The sequence below is a fragment of the Heterodontus francisci genome, chromosome 13, assembly GCF_036365525.1.
Source record: "Heterodontus francisci isolate sHetFra1 chromosome 13, sHetFra1.hap1, whole genome shotgun sequence".
Lineage (NCBI taxonomy): Eukaryota > Metazoa > Chordata > Chondrichthyes > Heterodontiformes > Heterodontidae > Heterodontus > Heterodontus francisci.
Window position 1 is genome coordinate 32757603 of NC_090383.1, and position 17683 is coordinate 32775285.

A 17683-nucleotide genomic window follows, 5' to 3' on the forward strand; every position below is an offset into this window, starting at 1 on the left:
GTGAGTCAAAGAGACTTAGCAGTTGGCAGGAAAAAAGACAGATGTGCAAGGAGAGAGCCAACTGTGTAACAGCCCCAACAACCAATTTTATCTGCAACACCTGTGGAAGAGTCTGTCACTTTCGAATTGGCCTTTATAGTCACTCCAGGCGCTGCTCCACAAACCACTGACCACCTCCAGGCGCTTACCCATTGTCTCTCGAGACAAGGAGGCCAAAGAAGAACTGACCTGCTGAGTATTTGCAGCATTTTGTTTTTATTTCATATTTACAGCATCCCAGTATTTTGCTTTTGTAAAGGGACTTCTGTGTTTAATGCAGTGACTTTTACTGAGTTTTGTTCAAAAGAGTGGAGTTCTTTTAAATATTTAAATATATCGTAGCTGGGCGTGAGTGTCAGGTGAAATTTGCCGAGAGAATACAAACCTATTGGTTTTAGTAGAAGAAGGTTTAGATATTTAAAAGTGTGATTTCTTTTTGCTAATACTACCACATACGTAAACTCAAAGAAAGGGCGCTAAGATACAAGTTCGCCCAGGGTTTCATTTTCCCTTTGACTGGTCCTGGACATATTATGCTGCAACATGTACAAAGTGTTTTTTGAATGGTGCAAAAGAGTGGCTGAAATAAGCCAAGGTAAGAACTGGTATTGACAATGTATGAAATACGATAACGACAGCCAATTTTTGGCATATGATCACTCTCTATCTCCAGTGATCAATCGCAGTAGCAGTTAATGATGCCGGACTTGGAAACTTCCAGGCAAAATACAGAAAACTCATGGGTCATTTCAGGCATAGAACAGCTAATGATGTAGAACTAGAAATACAACTGGACAGAAACAGGAATCTCATACAAGATGCTTTTAGAGGGAACTCCACATTCAGCCACTGTTTAGAAATAGATTCGCTATCGCAGCCACATTAGCTTTCCAGAAGCGCAATCTAACAGTGCCCACTCCTGCTGCATGTTACAAACCTAGGACCAGAAATTGCTGAAACGGTGCACCATCCCACGCCATTATTAATTTGTAAACAAAATTGAGGAGTTACAGATATATGCGGAGTTCCGACCTTCCACAAGTTGTCATTGTCATTTGACTATAATTCACCTTATTTCCTTTTCCTTCTTTTGCTCTGTTTCTTTCGCTATATTTGCCTTCCACTAGTCAGGGAGATGGGCGAACGAGCAAGATGTTCCCAGATGTGATATTGCTGTTTACGGGATCAACATTCCAGCAATTTGCTGCGCAAATATAGTGCAATTTCATTGGCGGAAGTTGAAAACTCTATTTGAGCTTTGCAGACATGTGAACGAGCTCTTTGGGGAAGATATGTATGTTTCCTGTTCCATGGTTGTAGCTGCATTGTGTCATTTATTGTGTGATATGACTTTCTGGGATGATGACCCACTGTATCTTGTCCAATTTAAGAACTCTTACACTGTTATACAAGAAACAATCTCACATAGCTAAAGGTGAACAATGACGTTTGGACCCAAATTCTAAGTATCTGAAATTCCTTCCAAAATTCGACAGGGAGAAAGTGAGCAAGTTAATTCGTGCCTTATTGTTGTTAGAAGTCTGATAAAACCAGCAGTTTTTGCACAAACCCTGCGCAGAGAGGCATACTTAGGAGAGCGAGGTGGGAGAATTGATGCTAAATGTGGTAGCCCCATCTCTGATGTGCTTTTCTTTAGAACAAAGTTTGCAACTGGAGTATTGGAATTGCTCCATTGACCAAACAAAAAACAGAAAAAGAGAAACAAAGAAGGTCAATTAATGGACAATCTTTATAATGATTTTGTCAAGGAGTGACAGACATATCAGTAAGATACATATCACACAATTAGGCAAAAATTAGAATCAAGTGGGGAATGTTTCATACCAAAGGAAATAATACAAACTAAAATGAATTTCTGTAGCTCCCCTCACCCCATATATAAACAGAGCCTGGAAAATTCAGACCAGTAGACGAAAATAAATTCCACCTCAGATCCATTTTTCAGTGTGGTGAAAAGTAGGAAAAGCATGCAGCTATTTTCGTCAGAATTCGCTTATCATTTTGATCACATTTTTACTAAATTTGGAGGTGTTTCAAAGCACAATTTGAATCTTCCCACATAATGGTTGCAGAATGTGAATTCTGCCCAGCAATTTTTAATTTGTCAAGTGCCCAGGGAGCAAAAATGATGTGTATAATACAATACTATGATTCCTTTGCGAACATAAAAAAATTGCAGAAAAAAAATTCCTCAGTCAAGTGCCAATTTACTGAAATAAAAGCAAAATACTGCGGATGCTGGAAATCTGAAACAAAAACAAGAAATGCTGGAATCCTTTGTTATCTCTTGCCCCACCCCCACCTCACTTGTTTATAATCTGTGACTTTTCTAATATTTGTCAGTTCCGAAGAAGGGTCACTGACCCGAAACGTTAACTCTGCTTCTCTTTCCACAGATGCTGCCAGACCTGCTGAGTGGTTCCAGCATTTCTTGTTTTTGTGCCAATTTACTGAAACTATTTTGACTAATCATGATAAATAAAGACACTGTAATATGATATTTATAAAAATTAGAACTATCCTGAATCAAAGTGAAATTGCAGTATTCAGAGGGCAATGTGTTAAAAAGTGTTTAGCAAAACTTTAATAGTTTGTGAAAGGAATAGAGCTGCATCATTTTTGGCATAAGTTATTAGATGCAAGCGATGCACAAGCCACTTTATGGCACGATTATTTGTTATGCTCGATGGCATTGTGTTCTGTGCTTGCGAGCAAAAGAAAATGGTTTGCAAAACATCTTTCATGAAAACAATGCCCCTTTAAATACAAACTTAACAATTAGCAACACTATATGCACGTGCGTACTAAACCTTAGTCACAATCAAGGAAGGATGGGCTGTTCACAGACAGTTAATACTTGGTGGGGGGAGGTTATGTTTCACTTTTGGTGATGGTGTAAAATGTACCTCTTTGGACTGGCCGCCCATTATACCTCCCACTTGATTTTCTTTCGAATGACCATCAATGTGGCTGCTCTGATATTGCCCACTTTATGACATCAGCAAAACTTAAAATAGCCTCATGATAGAAACTGCATTGGAAGAACTCATCATGTGACTTCCTGTAACATAACTGCAATAAAATGATGCACAGTTTTTGCCTCTTCACAAAAATGTTTGTCAAACCTAATTTTTCATGACAACACTTGCACCTATACAGACCTACATATAATAAAGTTTCTGTGACTGACTTCCTGTTCTTAGTGAGTCAGTGTTGTAACTTCCAGCCATTCTGTCACAGACAAGAAGCTATTTTAGCTCCCACAAGGCCTGAATGAGGCAGGCAAGTACAAACTCAATCACAACTTAACGTCCGTGTTCCAGGCGTAACATCAGTGTTTCAGACATAACAGTGAGGAAAAGGAAAATCATCTGACAAGCATCTCACAACCAGCTCTGCAGTGGATATACCAAGACAAATAGATATTTGGGGTCTCATAGATTTGGGCCTGTGCTCGCTGTCTCACTCAACAAATCCAAAATTCATCTATTAAAAAAATAAATTTACAAAATTAACAACTTCAAATCATATGTTACTGCCTTAGCAAATAAATATTGAACTAGGCAACAGACATCCCAAAATGTTCAAGGAATGTGAGGGGATGCAGAGTGTGCACAAGAGCCTCGGGGCCTGACCTCAGATATCTTGCCTCACAATTTCATTGAACTTTTTTGGGGAAATTGGCCACTCTGTTTCTTAAACAGAAACAGAAAACACAGAAACAATTAGCAGGTCAGGTAGCATTTGTTGAGAGACTACAAATCAGTTCACATTTCAAGTATAGATCTTCCTCAGAACTGAAATGTAGTGCAGATGAGCTGCATTTAAAAATTAATGTAACAAGGGAAAGGGGGAAGGGCAGGAAATAAACTAACTATAACCACACATACAAACACTGCATCTTGTCATCTTTCAGATTCTAATGTCTAAATCTTCCTCTACAATGTTGTAATCTGTTTTTTTTAAATAAAAGGCCTGTGTGCCCTGAAAATGTGGACTCAGTCAGGGGTATGGTCGTATAGATGCTGGGCAGTCTCCTGTACTTTGCCTAAGTGATCATCCTTCATGTGTAAGCCTAGACAGTGATTGTCAGCTGAAGATCACATCTTACAAGGACTTTTATGTAACTGAAGTTAAATTATTGGCCTGGTTAGGAAATTGGCTCAGTGCAGGAGACAGAGAGTAGGGATAATGGACAGGCCCTCTAATTGGCAGGATGTGACTAGTGATGCCCTCAAAGCTCTGTGTTGGAGCCTCAACTATTCACTGGGTTTATTAACAACTTAGATGGTGGGATTGAAAGCCACATATTCAAATTGCTGATGACACAAAGATAGGCAGCACTGTAAGCAGCGTAGAAGGAAGCATAAAATTACACAGAGATATTGATAGCTGAAGTGAATGGACAAAACTATGGCGAATGGATTTCAATGTAGCGACCGAAAAGGGTTAGTACTTTCTAAATGGTGAAAAGCTAGAAACACTGGAGGTCCAAAGAGACTTGGGGTTCAGGTACACAGATCATTAAAATAAACGGAGTGTCTCCTGACAACGCAAAACATGTGCAGAGCGATTGCAGATGTCATCAGTGTGTCCGAACATTTGTCAGCTTGCTAGTATGAATCTGTGCATGCGCACACTGACATCACCATGCAAGGACACGAGACATAATGATGCCAGTCTGAGCAGTGCCTCAACCCTCAATGGTTGCAATCGCAGACAGGTGGGAATGAGAGCGGCAAAGAGATGCGTCGATGGCGGGAGGGAGTGGGGTACTGTTGGGGTTGGGATGAAGGCGGCGATGGCAGCCTTTGAGGGGGTTTGGTTTAATTCACTTTATGTGACAAATTGAGTAGCGCCATTTTTTATACTGGCAGCTGCCTGAGACGTCACAGACAGAGACGTTTCAGTCGATGAGGATGCATTTGTGCATGTGCCAGTGCTGCGCCACTTAGTGGTTCCATTGTCAGCAAATGCAGTCTAAAATAAAATAAATAATACTTGGACTCCAAGGGTTAAATTGCAAGAAGAAATTATACAAACTAAGGTTGTATTCCCTGTGATTTAGAAGGTTAAGGGGTATTTTGATCAAAGTTTTCAAGATATTAAGGGGAACATAGGGTAAATGGAAGAAAACTATTTGCATTAGTTAGGAATCAAGGAGTTGTGGCATAGTCTAAAAATTAGAGTCAGGCCTTTCAGGAGTGAAACTAGGAAACACCTCTAGATGCAGAGAGTTGTAGAAGTTTGGAACTCTCTTCTGCAAATGGAAATTGATGCTAGATCAATTGTTAATTTTAAATCTGAGATATTTGGGGTGGCACAGTGGCACAGCGGTTAGTACCACAGCCTCACAGCTCCAGCGACCGGGTTCTGTTCTGGGTACTGCCTGTGCAGAATTTGCAAGTTCTCCCTGTGACTGTGTGGGTTTCCACCGGGTGCTCTGGTTTCCTCCCACAGCCAAAGACTTGCAGGTTGGTAGGTAAATTGGCCATTATAAATTGCCCCTAGTGTAGGTAGATGGTGGGGAATATGGGATTAATGTAGGATTAGTATAAACGGGTAGTTGTTGGTCAGCACAGACTCATTGGGCCAAAGGGTCTGTTTCAGTGCTGTATCTCTATATTAAGGGATATGGGGCAAAGGTGTTATGGAGTTAGGTTGCAGATTAGCCATGATCTTGTTGAGGTGCTAAATGGCCTGCTCCTGTTCTTATATGTGGTAGATATTGCATGGTATTATCAGGGCCAGAGTGACCTTCTGGAATAGCAGTGATCGTCTATGCAGTTCAGAGCCAAATCTCCCAGGTTTTATCCATCCAAATTGGCCTGGGTTTTTGCTCCTTCCAGATCACATGGCTTTCAGGTGTGGTGTAGAGTTTATATATTGTGATGCACAAGATGTTGCAGTTATGTGGGGCAGAATGGATGGACCACAAGGCCCATTGTTGCTGTGTTTGTAAATTTCAATCATGGGGCATTGGGATAAAGCTGCTATCCTCAATGATGTGCTCTTTGCAGTCGGGATTAGTTGATGGAAATCAAAATCGGGGCACTGGATGATTTTTTTCCACGTCCTAATTCAAAGGCACTGAAGCCAATTGCAACTCCCTAACTTTTGCCTTGGGTGAGATCAGGTAACTAAATAACAAGGAACTGAAAGGTCTTCAGTAAATGTCTGTAACATACTCAGGAAATGCTACACACCACAAGGTTCACTAATATTGAAAGCAAGAAGTTCTTTGATCTGATATTTCATTGTTTTGGAATAATAAAAATGCTGGGAAAAAAACAATCGTAAACAAGGCGTACTTATAGTTCAACCTTTTCTCATGATAAACTAAACGACCTTCACGAGTACAGTTGATTTCTAATACAAAAGTTGATCAGCGGTTATTTTTGAGGTGATATAAAGTACTTGCAGAGTAAAATTCCACAACTAGGATAAAGCTTTCATGAAAGCTAAATCTCTTGAGGTTTAGGGCTGCTCTTGAGGATATATTTACGTCTGCAAGACTGTGTCAATTCTTTCAAATATTGCTTGAAGTTTTCTGTCAGAAAGCAGTAAAGAATGGGGTCCAGAATGCAGTTGATACACATTAGGCATAGGGTGACTTGATGAACATCGTTGACAGTCTTTCTGAAAGCGCAGTCGTCAGATTGCCAGAAATTGAGAACTAAAAGCACCCAGGGCAGTTGGACCAGATGGTGAGGTAGAAAACAAATAACATAAATAATCAGAACGGTAAACACCATTCGAAAAGCCCGTATCTTCAACCTGCTTTGCGAAGTTCTCAATTTTTCCTGATCAACTGACAGTTTTCGAAGGATAAGGACACGGTTGGCAATGACCACTCCAAAACTAAGGAAAAAACCCAACAACATTAGCAAGTGGATAATTAGGATCAGAATTTTTCCCTCCCGATAATTTTCAAAACAACTTATTTTGCTGTCTTTTCTGTTCAGGTGTGATTCGTTATCGATTAAAAACGGTAAAGAAAAGAAAAGTGTTATTGTCCAGATGAAAGCAGTAAGGGCGAAGCCTCTTTTGATCTGTTTCGATTGAGCTGTCTTTACCGGCTGTGAGACAGCGAGGTAACGAGTGAAGCTGATGAAAGCCAGAAAGAAGATAGTATTGTAAGTATTGATGTAAAACAGAGATCCGCATAGACTGCACATGAAGCTGGCGAAAGCCCAATTGCCTTCACGATAGTAGTAATCAATCCAGAAAGGAAGAAATGTAACGAACAGGAGATCAGCCGCTGTTAGACTGATCATGTAGATTTTGACTTCGGTTAGTCTTTTATTAGCTGTGCTACGTACTAAAAAATAAAGTGCTGCAATGTTTTCCGGGAGTCCCACAATAAATAGAAAGCTGTAAATTATAGTGAAAAACTGGTACCTAAATTCAGATGTGTCATAAAAATGTTCTTCACTGCAGTTTCCCGAATGTGTTGAGTTATTCATTTTAACGGTTGAACATTCGATGGAGAAACGATTGGTGTTGCTGGACGTGACAATTTTCTCCCGTTCCTCAGTGTCACGTTATTATTGCAAGGTAGAGTCGTCACAGGTCACTTTTCTGCTGTTTTCAAGATGGCTCTTCATACAAAAGGCTTTTGGTCTGCAGTTATTTTTAAAAAATCACAATGTGTGATTTCCGTGGAATTGAACCTCTGAATAAGTAAACCGTGTAACTAATTCAATATCCACTACCAGCTCAATGCAGGTGCTTGCACTGTACAGACTAGTCAAATTCTGTTATAGTTTCTCTGGCAACGCAGCAAGTCTGGCAGCATCTGTGGAGAGAGAAACGGAATTCCCGTGAGAAGAGCAGAACTTTTTCAAGAAGGCTTTCTTGGTTTCTCTGTTGTTCACTTCAGTACTTCAAATGAAAGAAGCCTGTGCGTTTTGGTTTATTTATCTGACCGGATGTGACACTGAATATTTCATATTTCCAACAGTTGTGCGGTTAATGTAGAAAAAACTGTGGGTGTGGTACGTCAAATCTGCTGATTCACTGTAGGCGTTCTTGGCTTTGTTTCTGTTCTACCAATCTTCAGTTTTTTGAAGTGGTGTTGGAAAGTTTCTGTGGAAAAACACCTCTGACCACCAATCCTCAAGGAGAAAAGCACGGGAAAAGGAGATGGTAGATCCTGTCAGATAGTTCCCCGAGCAGACTACCAAAGTCCAGCATTTGCAGTATTTTGCTTTTATTACACCTGTCATTCTGGAGCCTGTCACTCCAGAATTGGCCTTTATAGCCACTCCAGGCGCTGCTTCACAAACCACTGACCACCTCCAGGCGCGTATCCATTGTCTCTCGAGATAAGGAGGCCCAAAAGAAAGAACACCATACATCATGCATCATGCCCATGTTCTTTTAAAATAAATATATATGGACAATTTAGTCATTACATCCAGCATGTACAATGATTTGCAGAGATGTGCAATCATGCTGATATTATTGTGAGTACTTGAAGGACAAATTGGCAAAGCAGAGGGATGAGGTTAGCCATAAATAGGGAGCTGTGGTTGGGGAGAAGAGACCTGAGGAGCTATTTTTTTCATGGTGTGGAAGAAATGTTAAATAGGCTGGCAGCTTGTGGGACCTTTCGAGACAGACTGGTTGCCATTTTGCAGCTGGTTCAGGCATCTCTGGCCTAGAAGCAGGATTGTGGGAGAGGATAAAAACCAAAGAACTGAGACAACGTTCGTAATGAAATAGTGAACAGCCAATTTGTTATTGTCCCACCTCCAAGTGCAGCCTAGTTAATAAGTTCTCAGATTGACAAGGTCACATGGTACTTGTGTCTATTTTTATTATGAAGTTAGAGGTAACATAAAGAGATGTACTTTCTTGCCACAAGTAGCACGGGAGTCCTTGTGTTCTTGAGTAGGAGGGTGAATAGGTGTGGAGCTGAAACCCAGGAAATTGCCAGACTTTACAGCATTGTTTTAAGCACTGGGGGCATGAGCATGCACAAATACATGTGTCACTAAAAGGGAAAAGTCGATTTGTAATGTATGTGTGTCTGTGGCAAGGGAGGGGTATCATGTTGTAATTTGATCTCCTGCATTCCACTCAGATAAACATTAAGAGTGACTGTCCATATCTTTCTGGCATGTATCAGGGTTTTAGAATCATAGGGTAAAATTAGTCTTTGCCAGTTGTGCAAAATGGGCTCATGGTGAATCAGCAGCCTGTTTTACACCGTGTCCAATTTTCTTTTCCATTGAAGCCAGTTGGTTATGAACCTGTTTTGGGATACTGGTGTAAACCAATTTCATCTCCTTGGAATTTCACAACACTAGAGAGAAAGTAAGTTGCATCTTTATTAGAGGCTTTTGATAAGATCCCACATGACTCTGAACGGACAGGGGGCATTCTGAAGGGGGAGGGTGAACAGCCAGAGGTTGTGGTACACATCGGTACCAACGACATAGGCAGGAAGAGTGATGAGGTCCTGCAGGGGGAGTTTAGGCAGTTAGGTAGAAAGTTAAAAAACAGGACCTCTAGGGTTGTAATCTCGGGATTACTCCCTGTGCCACGTGCCAGTGAGGCTAGAAATAGAAAGATAGTGCAGCTAAACACGTGGCTGAACAGCTGGTGTAGAAGGGAGGGTTTCAGATATCTGGACCATTGGGATCTCTTCAGGGACAGATGGGACCTGTACAAGAAGGACGGGTTGCATCTAAACTGGAGGGGCACAAATATCCTGGCTGCGAGGTTTGCTAGCGTCACTCGGGAGGGTTTAAACTAGTGTGGCACGGGGGTGGGAACCAGAGCAGTAGGACAGCAAGAGAAATAAATGAAGGGGAACTAGTAAATAAGGCCAGTAAGACTAAGAGGAAGAGCAGGCAGGGAGATGATGCGGAGCACAATGGGACTGGTGGTCTGAAGTGCATTTGTTTCAATGCAAGAAGTATAACAGGTAAGGCAGATGAACTTAGAGCTTGGATTAGTACTTGGAACTATGATGTTGTTGCTATTACAGAGACTTGGTTGAGGGAAGGACAGGATTGGCAGCTAAATGTTCCAGGATTTAGAAGCTTTAGGCGGGATAGAGGGGGATGTAAAAGGGGTGGGGGAGCTGCATTACTGGTTAAGGAGAATATCAAAGCTGTACTGCAGGAGGACACCTCGGAGGGGTCATGCAGCAAGGCAATATGGGTGGAGCTCAGGAATAGGAAGGGTGCAGTCACGATGTTGGGGGTTTACTACAGGCCTCCCAACAGCCAGCGGGAGGTAGAAGAGCAGATATGTAGACAGATTTTGGAAAGATGTAAAGGTAACAGGGTTGTAGTGGTGGGTGATTTTAACTTCCCCTATATTGACTGGGACTCACTTAGTGCTAGGGGCTTGGATGGGGCAGAATTTGTAAGGAGCATCCAGGAGGGCTTCTTGAAACAATACGCAGATAGTTCAACTAGGGATGGGGCTGTACTGGACCTGGTATTGGGGAATGAGCCCGGCCAGGTGGTCGAAGTTTCAGTAGGGGAGTATTTCGGGAACAGTGACCATAATTCCATAAGTTTTAAGGTACATGTGGATAAGGATAAGAGTAGTCCTCGGGTGAAGGTGCTAAATTGGGGGAAGGCTAATTATAACAATATTAGGCAGGAACTGAAGAATTTAGATTGGGGGCGGCTGTTTGAGGGTAAATCAACATCTGACATGTGGGAGTCTTTCAAACGTCAGTTGATTAGAATCCAGGACCAGCATGTTCCTGTGAGGAAGAAGGATAAGTTTGGCAAGTTTCAGGAACCTTGGATAACGCGGGATATTGTGAGCCTCGTCAAAAAGAAAAAAGAAGCATTCGTAAGGGCTGGAAGGCTAGGAACAGACGAATCCCTTGAGGAATATAAAGACAGTAGGAAGGAATTAAGCAAGGAGTCAGGAGGGCTAAAAGGGGTTATGAGAAGTCATTGGCAAACAGGATTAAGGAAAATCCCAAGGCTTTTTATACGTACATTAGAGAGGATTCTTCGGGACAGGATTTACTCCCATTTGGATACAAATGGACTTATTAGCGAGAGGCAGCATGGTTTTGTGAAGGGGAGGTCGTGTCTCACTAATTTGATTGAGTTGTTTGAGGAAGTGACAAAGATGATTGATGAAGGAAGGGCAGTGGATGTTATCTATATGGACTTCAGTAAAGCCTTTGACAAGGTCTCTCATGGCAGACTGATACAAAAGGTGAAGTCACATGGGATCAGAGGTGAGCTGGCAAGATGGATACAGAATTGGCTCGGTCATAGAAGACAGAGGGTAGCAGTGGAAGGGTGCTTTTCTGAATGGAGGGATGTGACTAGTGGTGTTCTGCAGGGATCAGTGCTGGGACCTTTGCTCTTTGTAGTATATATAAATTATTTGGAGGAAAATGTAGCTGGTCTGATTAGTAAGTTTGCGGACGACACAATCGTTGGTGGAGTTGCGGATAATGATGAGGATTGTCAGAGGATACAGCAGGATATAGATCGGTTGGAGACTTGTGCAGAGTAATTTGGGCAGATGTAATTTAATTTGGACAAATGTGAAGTAATGCATTTTGGAAGGTCTAATGCAGGTGGGAAGTATACAGTAAATGGTAGAACCCTTAGGAGTATTGATAGGCAGAGAGATCTGGGCGTACAGGTCCACAGGTCACTGAAAGTGGCAACGCAGGTGGATAAGGTAGTCAAGAAGGCATACAGCATGATTGTCTTCATTGGTTGGGGCATAGAGTATAAAAATAGGCAAATCATGCTGCAGCTGTACAGAACTTTAGTTAGGCCTCACTTACAATATTGCGTGCAATTCTGGTCACCACACTACCAGAAGGACGTGGAGGCTTTGGAGAGGGTACAGAAGAGGTTTACCAGGATGTTGCCTGGTCTGGAGGGCATTAGCTATGAGGAGAGGTTGGATAAACTCGGATTGTTTTCACTGGAACGACGGAGATGGAGGGGCGACATGATAGAGGTTTACAAAGTTATAAGCGGCATGGACAGAGTGGATAGTCAGAATCTTTTTCCCAGGGTGGAAGAGTCAGTTACTAGGGGACATAAATTTAAGGTGAGAGGGGCAAAGTTTAGAGGGGATGTGCGAGGCAAGTTCTTTACACAGCGGGTGGTGAGTGCCTGGAACTTGTTGCCGGGGGAGGTGGTGGAAGCAGGTACCATAGAGACGTTTAAGAGATATCTTGACAAATACATGAATAGGATGGGAATAGAGGGATACGGACCCCGGAAGTGCAGGAGGTTTTAGTTTAGGCAGGCATCAAGATCGGTGCAGGCTTTGCCTGTTCCTGTGCTGTATTGTTCTTTGTTCTTTGACAGACTGGTCATAAAGGTAAAAGCCCATGGGAGCCAAAGCAAAGTGGCAAGTTGGATCCAAAATTAGCTCAGAGGCAGGAAGCAAAGGGTAATGGTCGATGGGTATTATTGTGGCTTGAAGAATGTTACCAGTGGGGTTCTGCAGGGATCGGTATGAGGTCCTTTGCTTTTTGTGGTATATATCAGTGATTTGGACTTGAATGTAGGGGTATGATTAAGAAGTTTGCAGATGATACAAAATAAAAGCAAAATACTGCGGGTGCTGGAAATCTGAAATGAAAGCAAGAAATGCTGGAAATACTCAGGAGCTCTGGCAGCATCTGTGGAGAGAGAAGCAGAGTTAACGTTTCAGGTCAATGACCCTTCTTCAGAACTAGCAGATATTAGAAATATGAAAGGTTTTAAGCAAGTAAAGCGGGGGTGGGGCAAGAGATAACAAAGGAGAAGGCGTAGATAGGACAAGATCACAGAGAATAACTGACCAGAAGGTCATGGAGCAAAGGCAAACAATATGTTAATGGTGTGTTAAAAGACAAAGCATTAGTACAGATAGGGTGTTAATGGACTGAAACTGAACAGCCACAAGCACAAACATGAAAAAAATAGTGGGTAGGCAAACTGAACAAATTAAGATAAAATAAAATAAACACAAATTTTTTAAAAAAAATAAATAAGAAAAAATAACTAAAAATAAAAGTAAAATGGGGGGCCCGTCATGCTCTGAAATTATTGAACTCAATGTTCAGACTGTAGTGTGCCTAATCGGTAAATGAGATGCTGTTCCTCGAGCTTGCGTTGATGTTCACTGGAACACTGCAGCAATCTCAGGACAGAGATGTGAGCATGAGAGCAAGGGGGGAGTGTTGAAATGGCAAGCAACCGGAAGCTCGGGGTCATGCTTTCAGACTGAGCGGAGGTGTTCCTCAAAGCGGTCACCCAGTCTGCGTTTGGTCTCCCCAATGTAGAGGAGACTACAATGTGAGCAGCGAATACAGTATACTACATTGAAAGAAGTACAAGTAAGTCGCTGCTTCACCTGAAAGGAGTGTTTGGGGCCTGGGATAGTGAGGAGAGAGGAGGTAAATGGGCAGGTATTACACCGCCTGCAATTGCGGGGGAAGGTGCCGTGGGAAGGGGATGAGGTGGTGGGGTAATGGAGAAGTGGACTAGGGTGTCACGGAGGGAACGATCCCTTTGGAATGCTGACAGGGGGAGGGAGGGGAAGATGCGTTTGGTAGTCGCATCACAAAAATTGGTTGTGTGGTTGATAATGAAGAAGAAAGTTGTAGACTGCAGGAGGATATCAATGGACTGGTCAGGTGGGCGGAACAGTGGCAAATGGAGTTCAATCCGGAGAAGTGTGAGGTAATGCATTTGGGGAAGGCTAACAAAGCAAAAGAATGCACAATAAATGGTAGCATACTGAGGAAGTGTAGAGGAACAGAGGGACTTAGGAGTGCATGTCCACAGAACCCTGAAAGTGGCTGGACAGATAGATAAGATAGTCAAGAAGGCATACGAAATGCTTGCCTTTATTAGCCGAGGCATAGAATATAAGAGCAGCGAGGTTATGCTGGAATGGTATAAAATGCTAGTTAGGACACACCCAGAGTACTGCATGCAGTTCTGGTCACAGCATTATAGGAAAGATGTGATTGCACTAGAGCAGGTATAGATTTACAAGGATGTTGCCTGGATTGGAGAATTTTAGTTATGAGGTAAGATTGGATAGGCTAGGGGTGTTTACTTTGGAACAGAGGAGGCTGAAGAGAGACCTAATTGAAGTGTATAAAATTATGAGGAGTCTAGATGGAGTGGATAGGAACGCCCTATTCCCCTTGGTTGCGGGCCCAGAACCAGGGTAGTAGATTTAGGGTAAGAGGTAGGAGGTTTAGAGGGGATTCAAGGGGAATTTTTTTCACCCAGAGGATGGTGGGGATCTGGAACACTCAGCCTGAAAGGGTGGTAGAGGCAGAAACCCTCATAATATTTAAAAATACTTGGATACGCACTTGAAGTAACCTACAAAGCTATGCACCAAGAGTTGAAAAGTGGGATTAGGCTGGACAGCTACTTGTCCGCCGAGTGGATATGATGGGCCGAACAGCCTCTGAAAGGGAGTTCAGTCAACCTCTGATTCCGCAATAGACCGGACGCGACTCAAGCTTCTTTGTTCACTGGTTTATTGCAAACATATGCAGGGGAGACCGCACCCATGCAAGATGGCATACGAACTCTCCGAATAGTTTCAAAACATCATTCTTATACTATTTTACAGATTCGTTTGCATTTACCAATCATTCTGTTACACATTCTTACTCTCTTATCTCTATCCAATTGTGTCTACTTGTGTACATAGCTAGGTTACATTGGGCGGCACAGTGGCGCAGTGGTTAGCACCGCAGCCTCACAGCTCCAGCGACCCGGGTTCAATTCTGGGTACTGCCTGTGTGGAGTCTGCAAGTTCTCCCTGTGTCTGCGTGGGTTTTCTCCGGGTGCTCCGGTTTCCTCCCACAGCCAAAAAGACTTGCAGGTTGGTAGGTAAATTGGCCATTATAAGTTATCCCTAGTATAGGTAGGTGGTAGGGAAATATAGGGACAGGTGGGGATGTGGTAGGAATATGGGATTAGTGTAGGATTAGTATAAATGGGTGGTTGATGGTTGGCACAGATTCAGTGGGCCGAAGGGCCTGTTTCAGTGCTGTATCTCTAAACTAAACTAAACATTCTGAGCATGTATACATTATACTATCCAATCATTAACAAGCATGCACACATGAAACTTTGACTCTTGTCTGGGTTTTTGTCACTCAAGACAGCTTGTGGTTCATCAGGCTTTTTCCTTTGTTCACTGTCCTTGTCTTTTTCTCCCCCTTCAGCCTCCTTCCATGCTGTAAATTCTGATTCTTCATTCCCTCTGCTTATGTTGAAACAAAACGAGCTGAATGCCTCCAAAATGAATAGAAATTGAAGTACTCACAAGAATTCAGCAGGATAAAAAAACTTTCTAAAGTCATATTCACAATTGTGGCATGCATCTATTTAAGGGTTGATGATGCACTGGATTTCTTTCTCCTTTGACATTACTGCTCAGCAACTAGGCTAAGTTATCTCCAATTTAAAATGTCTAAATTGCCTTAATTTGTTTCCAGTTACAGTTTGTTTCTTACGAAACATAGATAGAAAAATTAATACATTCCCACTGAGAACTTGCTTGGAGAGAACGCAGTGCGGCAGAAAGATCAGCCAAGACTTTTGTACTTTTAAGCTCAATTTTGCAAGGCTTTGGGCAGTTAGCAGAACCTAGCAGGGGAAAGCATGGGTTATGAAATCAAGTGAGCAAGCCCTCTTTGCACTCTTCTCTATTTCACAATGAAGAAACATGGTAGGTGACACAAGCCTGCATGGTGGGCAGCAGCAGCCTCATTGTAATATTTTCATTTAATTAATTGCATTTGTGCCAAATTTCATAATATTCAGGCAAGCTCCTCTGTCACAGTTTTTTATACTAACTGTTTCCTCAGTTTCACCATCACTGGTCGTTCCTGTTGGTGGATCTCACTTTTCCTACAATCCAGCGTGTATATTCCACCCCCCTCCCCCCCCCCCCCCCCCCACCCCCACCTGTATCAAGGTAAATGATATGGGGAACCAGAACTGTAACAAGAGAATGCTTACTCTGTACACTAGCTATTGAGATATAACATTTGCCACCCCAACTGAATTCTCTCTTTATTGGACGTGAACTGAATGAACAATCTACTGAAACAAGGCAAAGACTTCAGAACAATAAATGATGTATTTACATAAAATATATACATTAACAATATAGACTACATCACAGAGATAATATTTATTTCCCTAATAAAGATACAACTTACTTTTTCTCTAAACACGAGCTTCAATATAGAATACCTTACTCCTTTAAATGTTCCTCGGGCTTTTTCTGCTAGCTGACAAAACCATGAGCAACTGAGAAAAACGCTCATATGAAGTTTGTGAGATGGGAGCTCTGCCCACTGAGTGGCAATTACAGACAGATCCGGTCAAGCCAGTGGCCTCCCTCTTTCAATTCCTTTCTTCAAGAGATTCAGACATGGCTGTCAATCAAATTTTCTGCCCTGAGATGAGATCCTGCCCTTTGATGTGTGTCTAGGAGGATTCCAAGTGTCTGTATGGCTATGCTCCCCACTACCCTAATGGAACATCCTGGACTGTCAAGTTCCGTGAAGAATCATCAGTCACAATAGCAAATAATGTTTGAAATTGTAAATACCAATCTTCTCTCTGTATAACTAATTAATACTTCAAATGATTATTATGTGAGTCTAAACAAACTGACATCTTCAGTAAAATATAATCAATATCCAGGCTGGTTTCAGGATGCTGCTTTACTGGTAAAAAAAAAAGGTGCTATGTGTAGTCCTGGGAGCTAACCTCTTGCATATTGAATCTAGCATTACACACAGGAATGCTACTTTTCTTCCTTTGAAAAAGGCCCTTGCACACAAATCGTATGGCCTGCTTGTGAGGACTGTGCACGCACAAAAAACATGCAGCTGGGCCTTCCAGGTTCTCACATTTTTTCCTTGAGCAGGTAAGATACATAAGACTCACCTCATTCTAAATGAGATATAGTATAGACCTATTTTCTGGCTATGTTGGTCACTCCATGTAGCTGAGAGGATGTTGCCTGAATTAAATGTCTTTGCAAAGAGGTATAGCATCTGTCTGTGCTTTCCCCAAATCTTTGGTTGGACTCTCATATCTATATCTTTTGCAGTCCCACTCAGCTTGTACAATTTAGACTTCCTGCATGGTCAAATAATCATTTCTCACTTCTGCTGTGTTTGAAGCTGACTTGACAGGGCTTTGGCCTGAAATCACATGTCCCACCTCCGCCGCACCCCACCCACCACCCCCCCCCCCCCCACCCCCCTCAAGTATGTTCAAGTGGGAATATTCAAAACTTTGTGTCACTCTGTTAGCAATGGCTGCAGTTGGACTAACAAAGCCTGCTGTTCTTTGGCTAGCCCTGACATCCTTAACAAGCAGTTTGGCCATATCCCTTCAGTATCTCTTGGCATTATTCCCCCGCCAAAACACAAAATGGCATGGTTATAGAGAACCTGTCTTCTCTCACCCCACGTGAGATACTCTAGCCAATCTCTGACCTGAATGCAATCAACTCTGCCCTTCTCGTAATGGTGATCAGGCATGAATCACTGATTCATTGCTGTATCAGGCATGGATGCATTAATACTGCAGGAGCACTGTGTCCCTTAACCCTTTTGCCAGTGCTCTAT

General features: G+C 42.3%; 3 protein-coding genes across 8 annotated transcripts in view; all 3 read right to left on the reverse strand.

Annotated features, from left to right (window-relative positions):
- Nucleotides 1-1771: 1771 nt before the first annotated feature.
- On the reverse strand, nucleotides 1772-8240 carry LOC137376324 (platelet-activating factor receptor-like). The gene has a single exon (XM_068044625.1). The coding sequence runs from the start codon at nucleotides 7524-7526 to the stop codon at nucleotides 6522-6524; it is 1005 nt and encodes a 334-aa protein (XP_067900726.1). The 5' UTR covers nucleotides 7527-8240; the 3' UTR covers nucleotides 1772-6521.
- Nucleotides 8241-14643: 6403 nt separating this feature from the next.
- kif25 (kinesin family member 25) overlaps nucleotides 14644-17683 on the reverse strand; it is a 271160-nt gene continuing 268120 nt past the window's right edge. For 4 of the 6 annotated variants that reach the window (XR_010976174.1, XR_010976175.1, XR_010976172.1 and 1 more), the window contains one exon: nucleotides 14644-15326. The gene's annotated coding sequence lies outside the window, so the exon portion shown is untranslated. The remainder of the gene's footprint in view (nucleotides 15327-17683) is intronic. The other 2 variants (XR_010976173.1, XR_010976171.1) reach the window with 2 other exon arrangements.
- afdna (afadin, adherens junction formation factor a) overlaps nucleotides 17321-17683 on the reverse strand; it is a 598271-nt gene continuing 597908 nt past the window's right edge. The window contains exon 31 of the mRNA XM_068044631.1: nucleotides 17321-17515. Within this exon, the coding sequence (XP_067900732.1) occupies nucleotides 17354-17515 (162 nt within the window). The 3' untranslated portion in view covers nucleotides 17321-17353. The remainder of the gene's footprint in view (nucleotides 17516-17683) is intronic.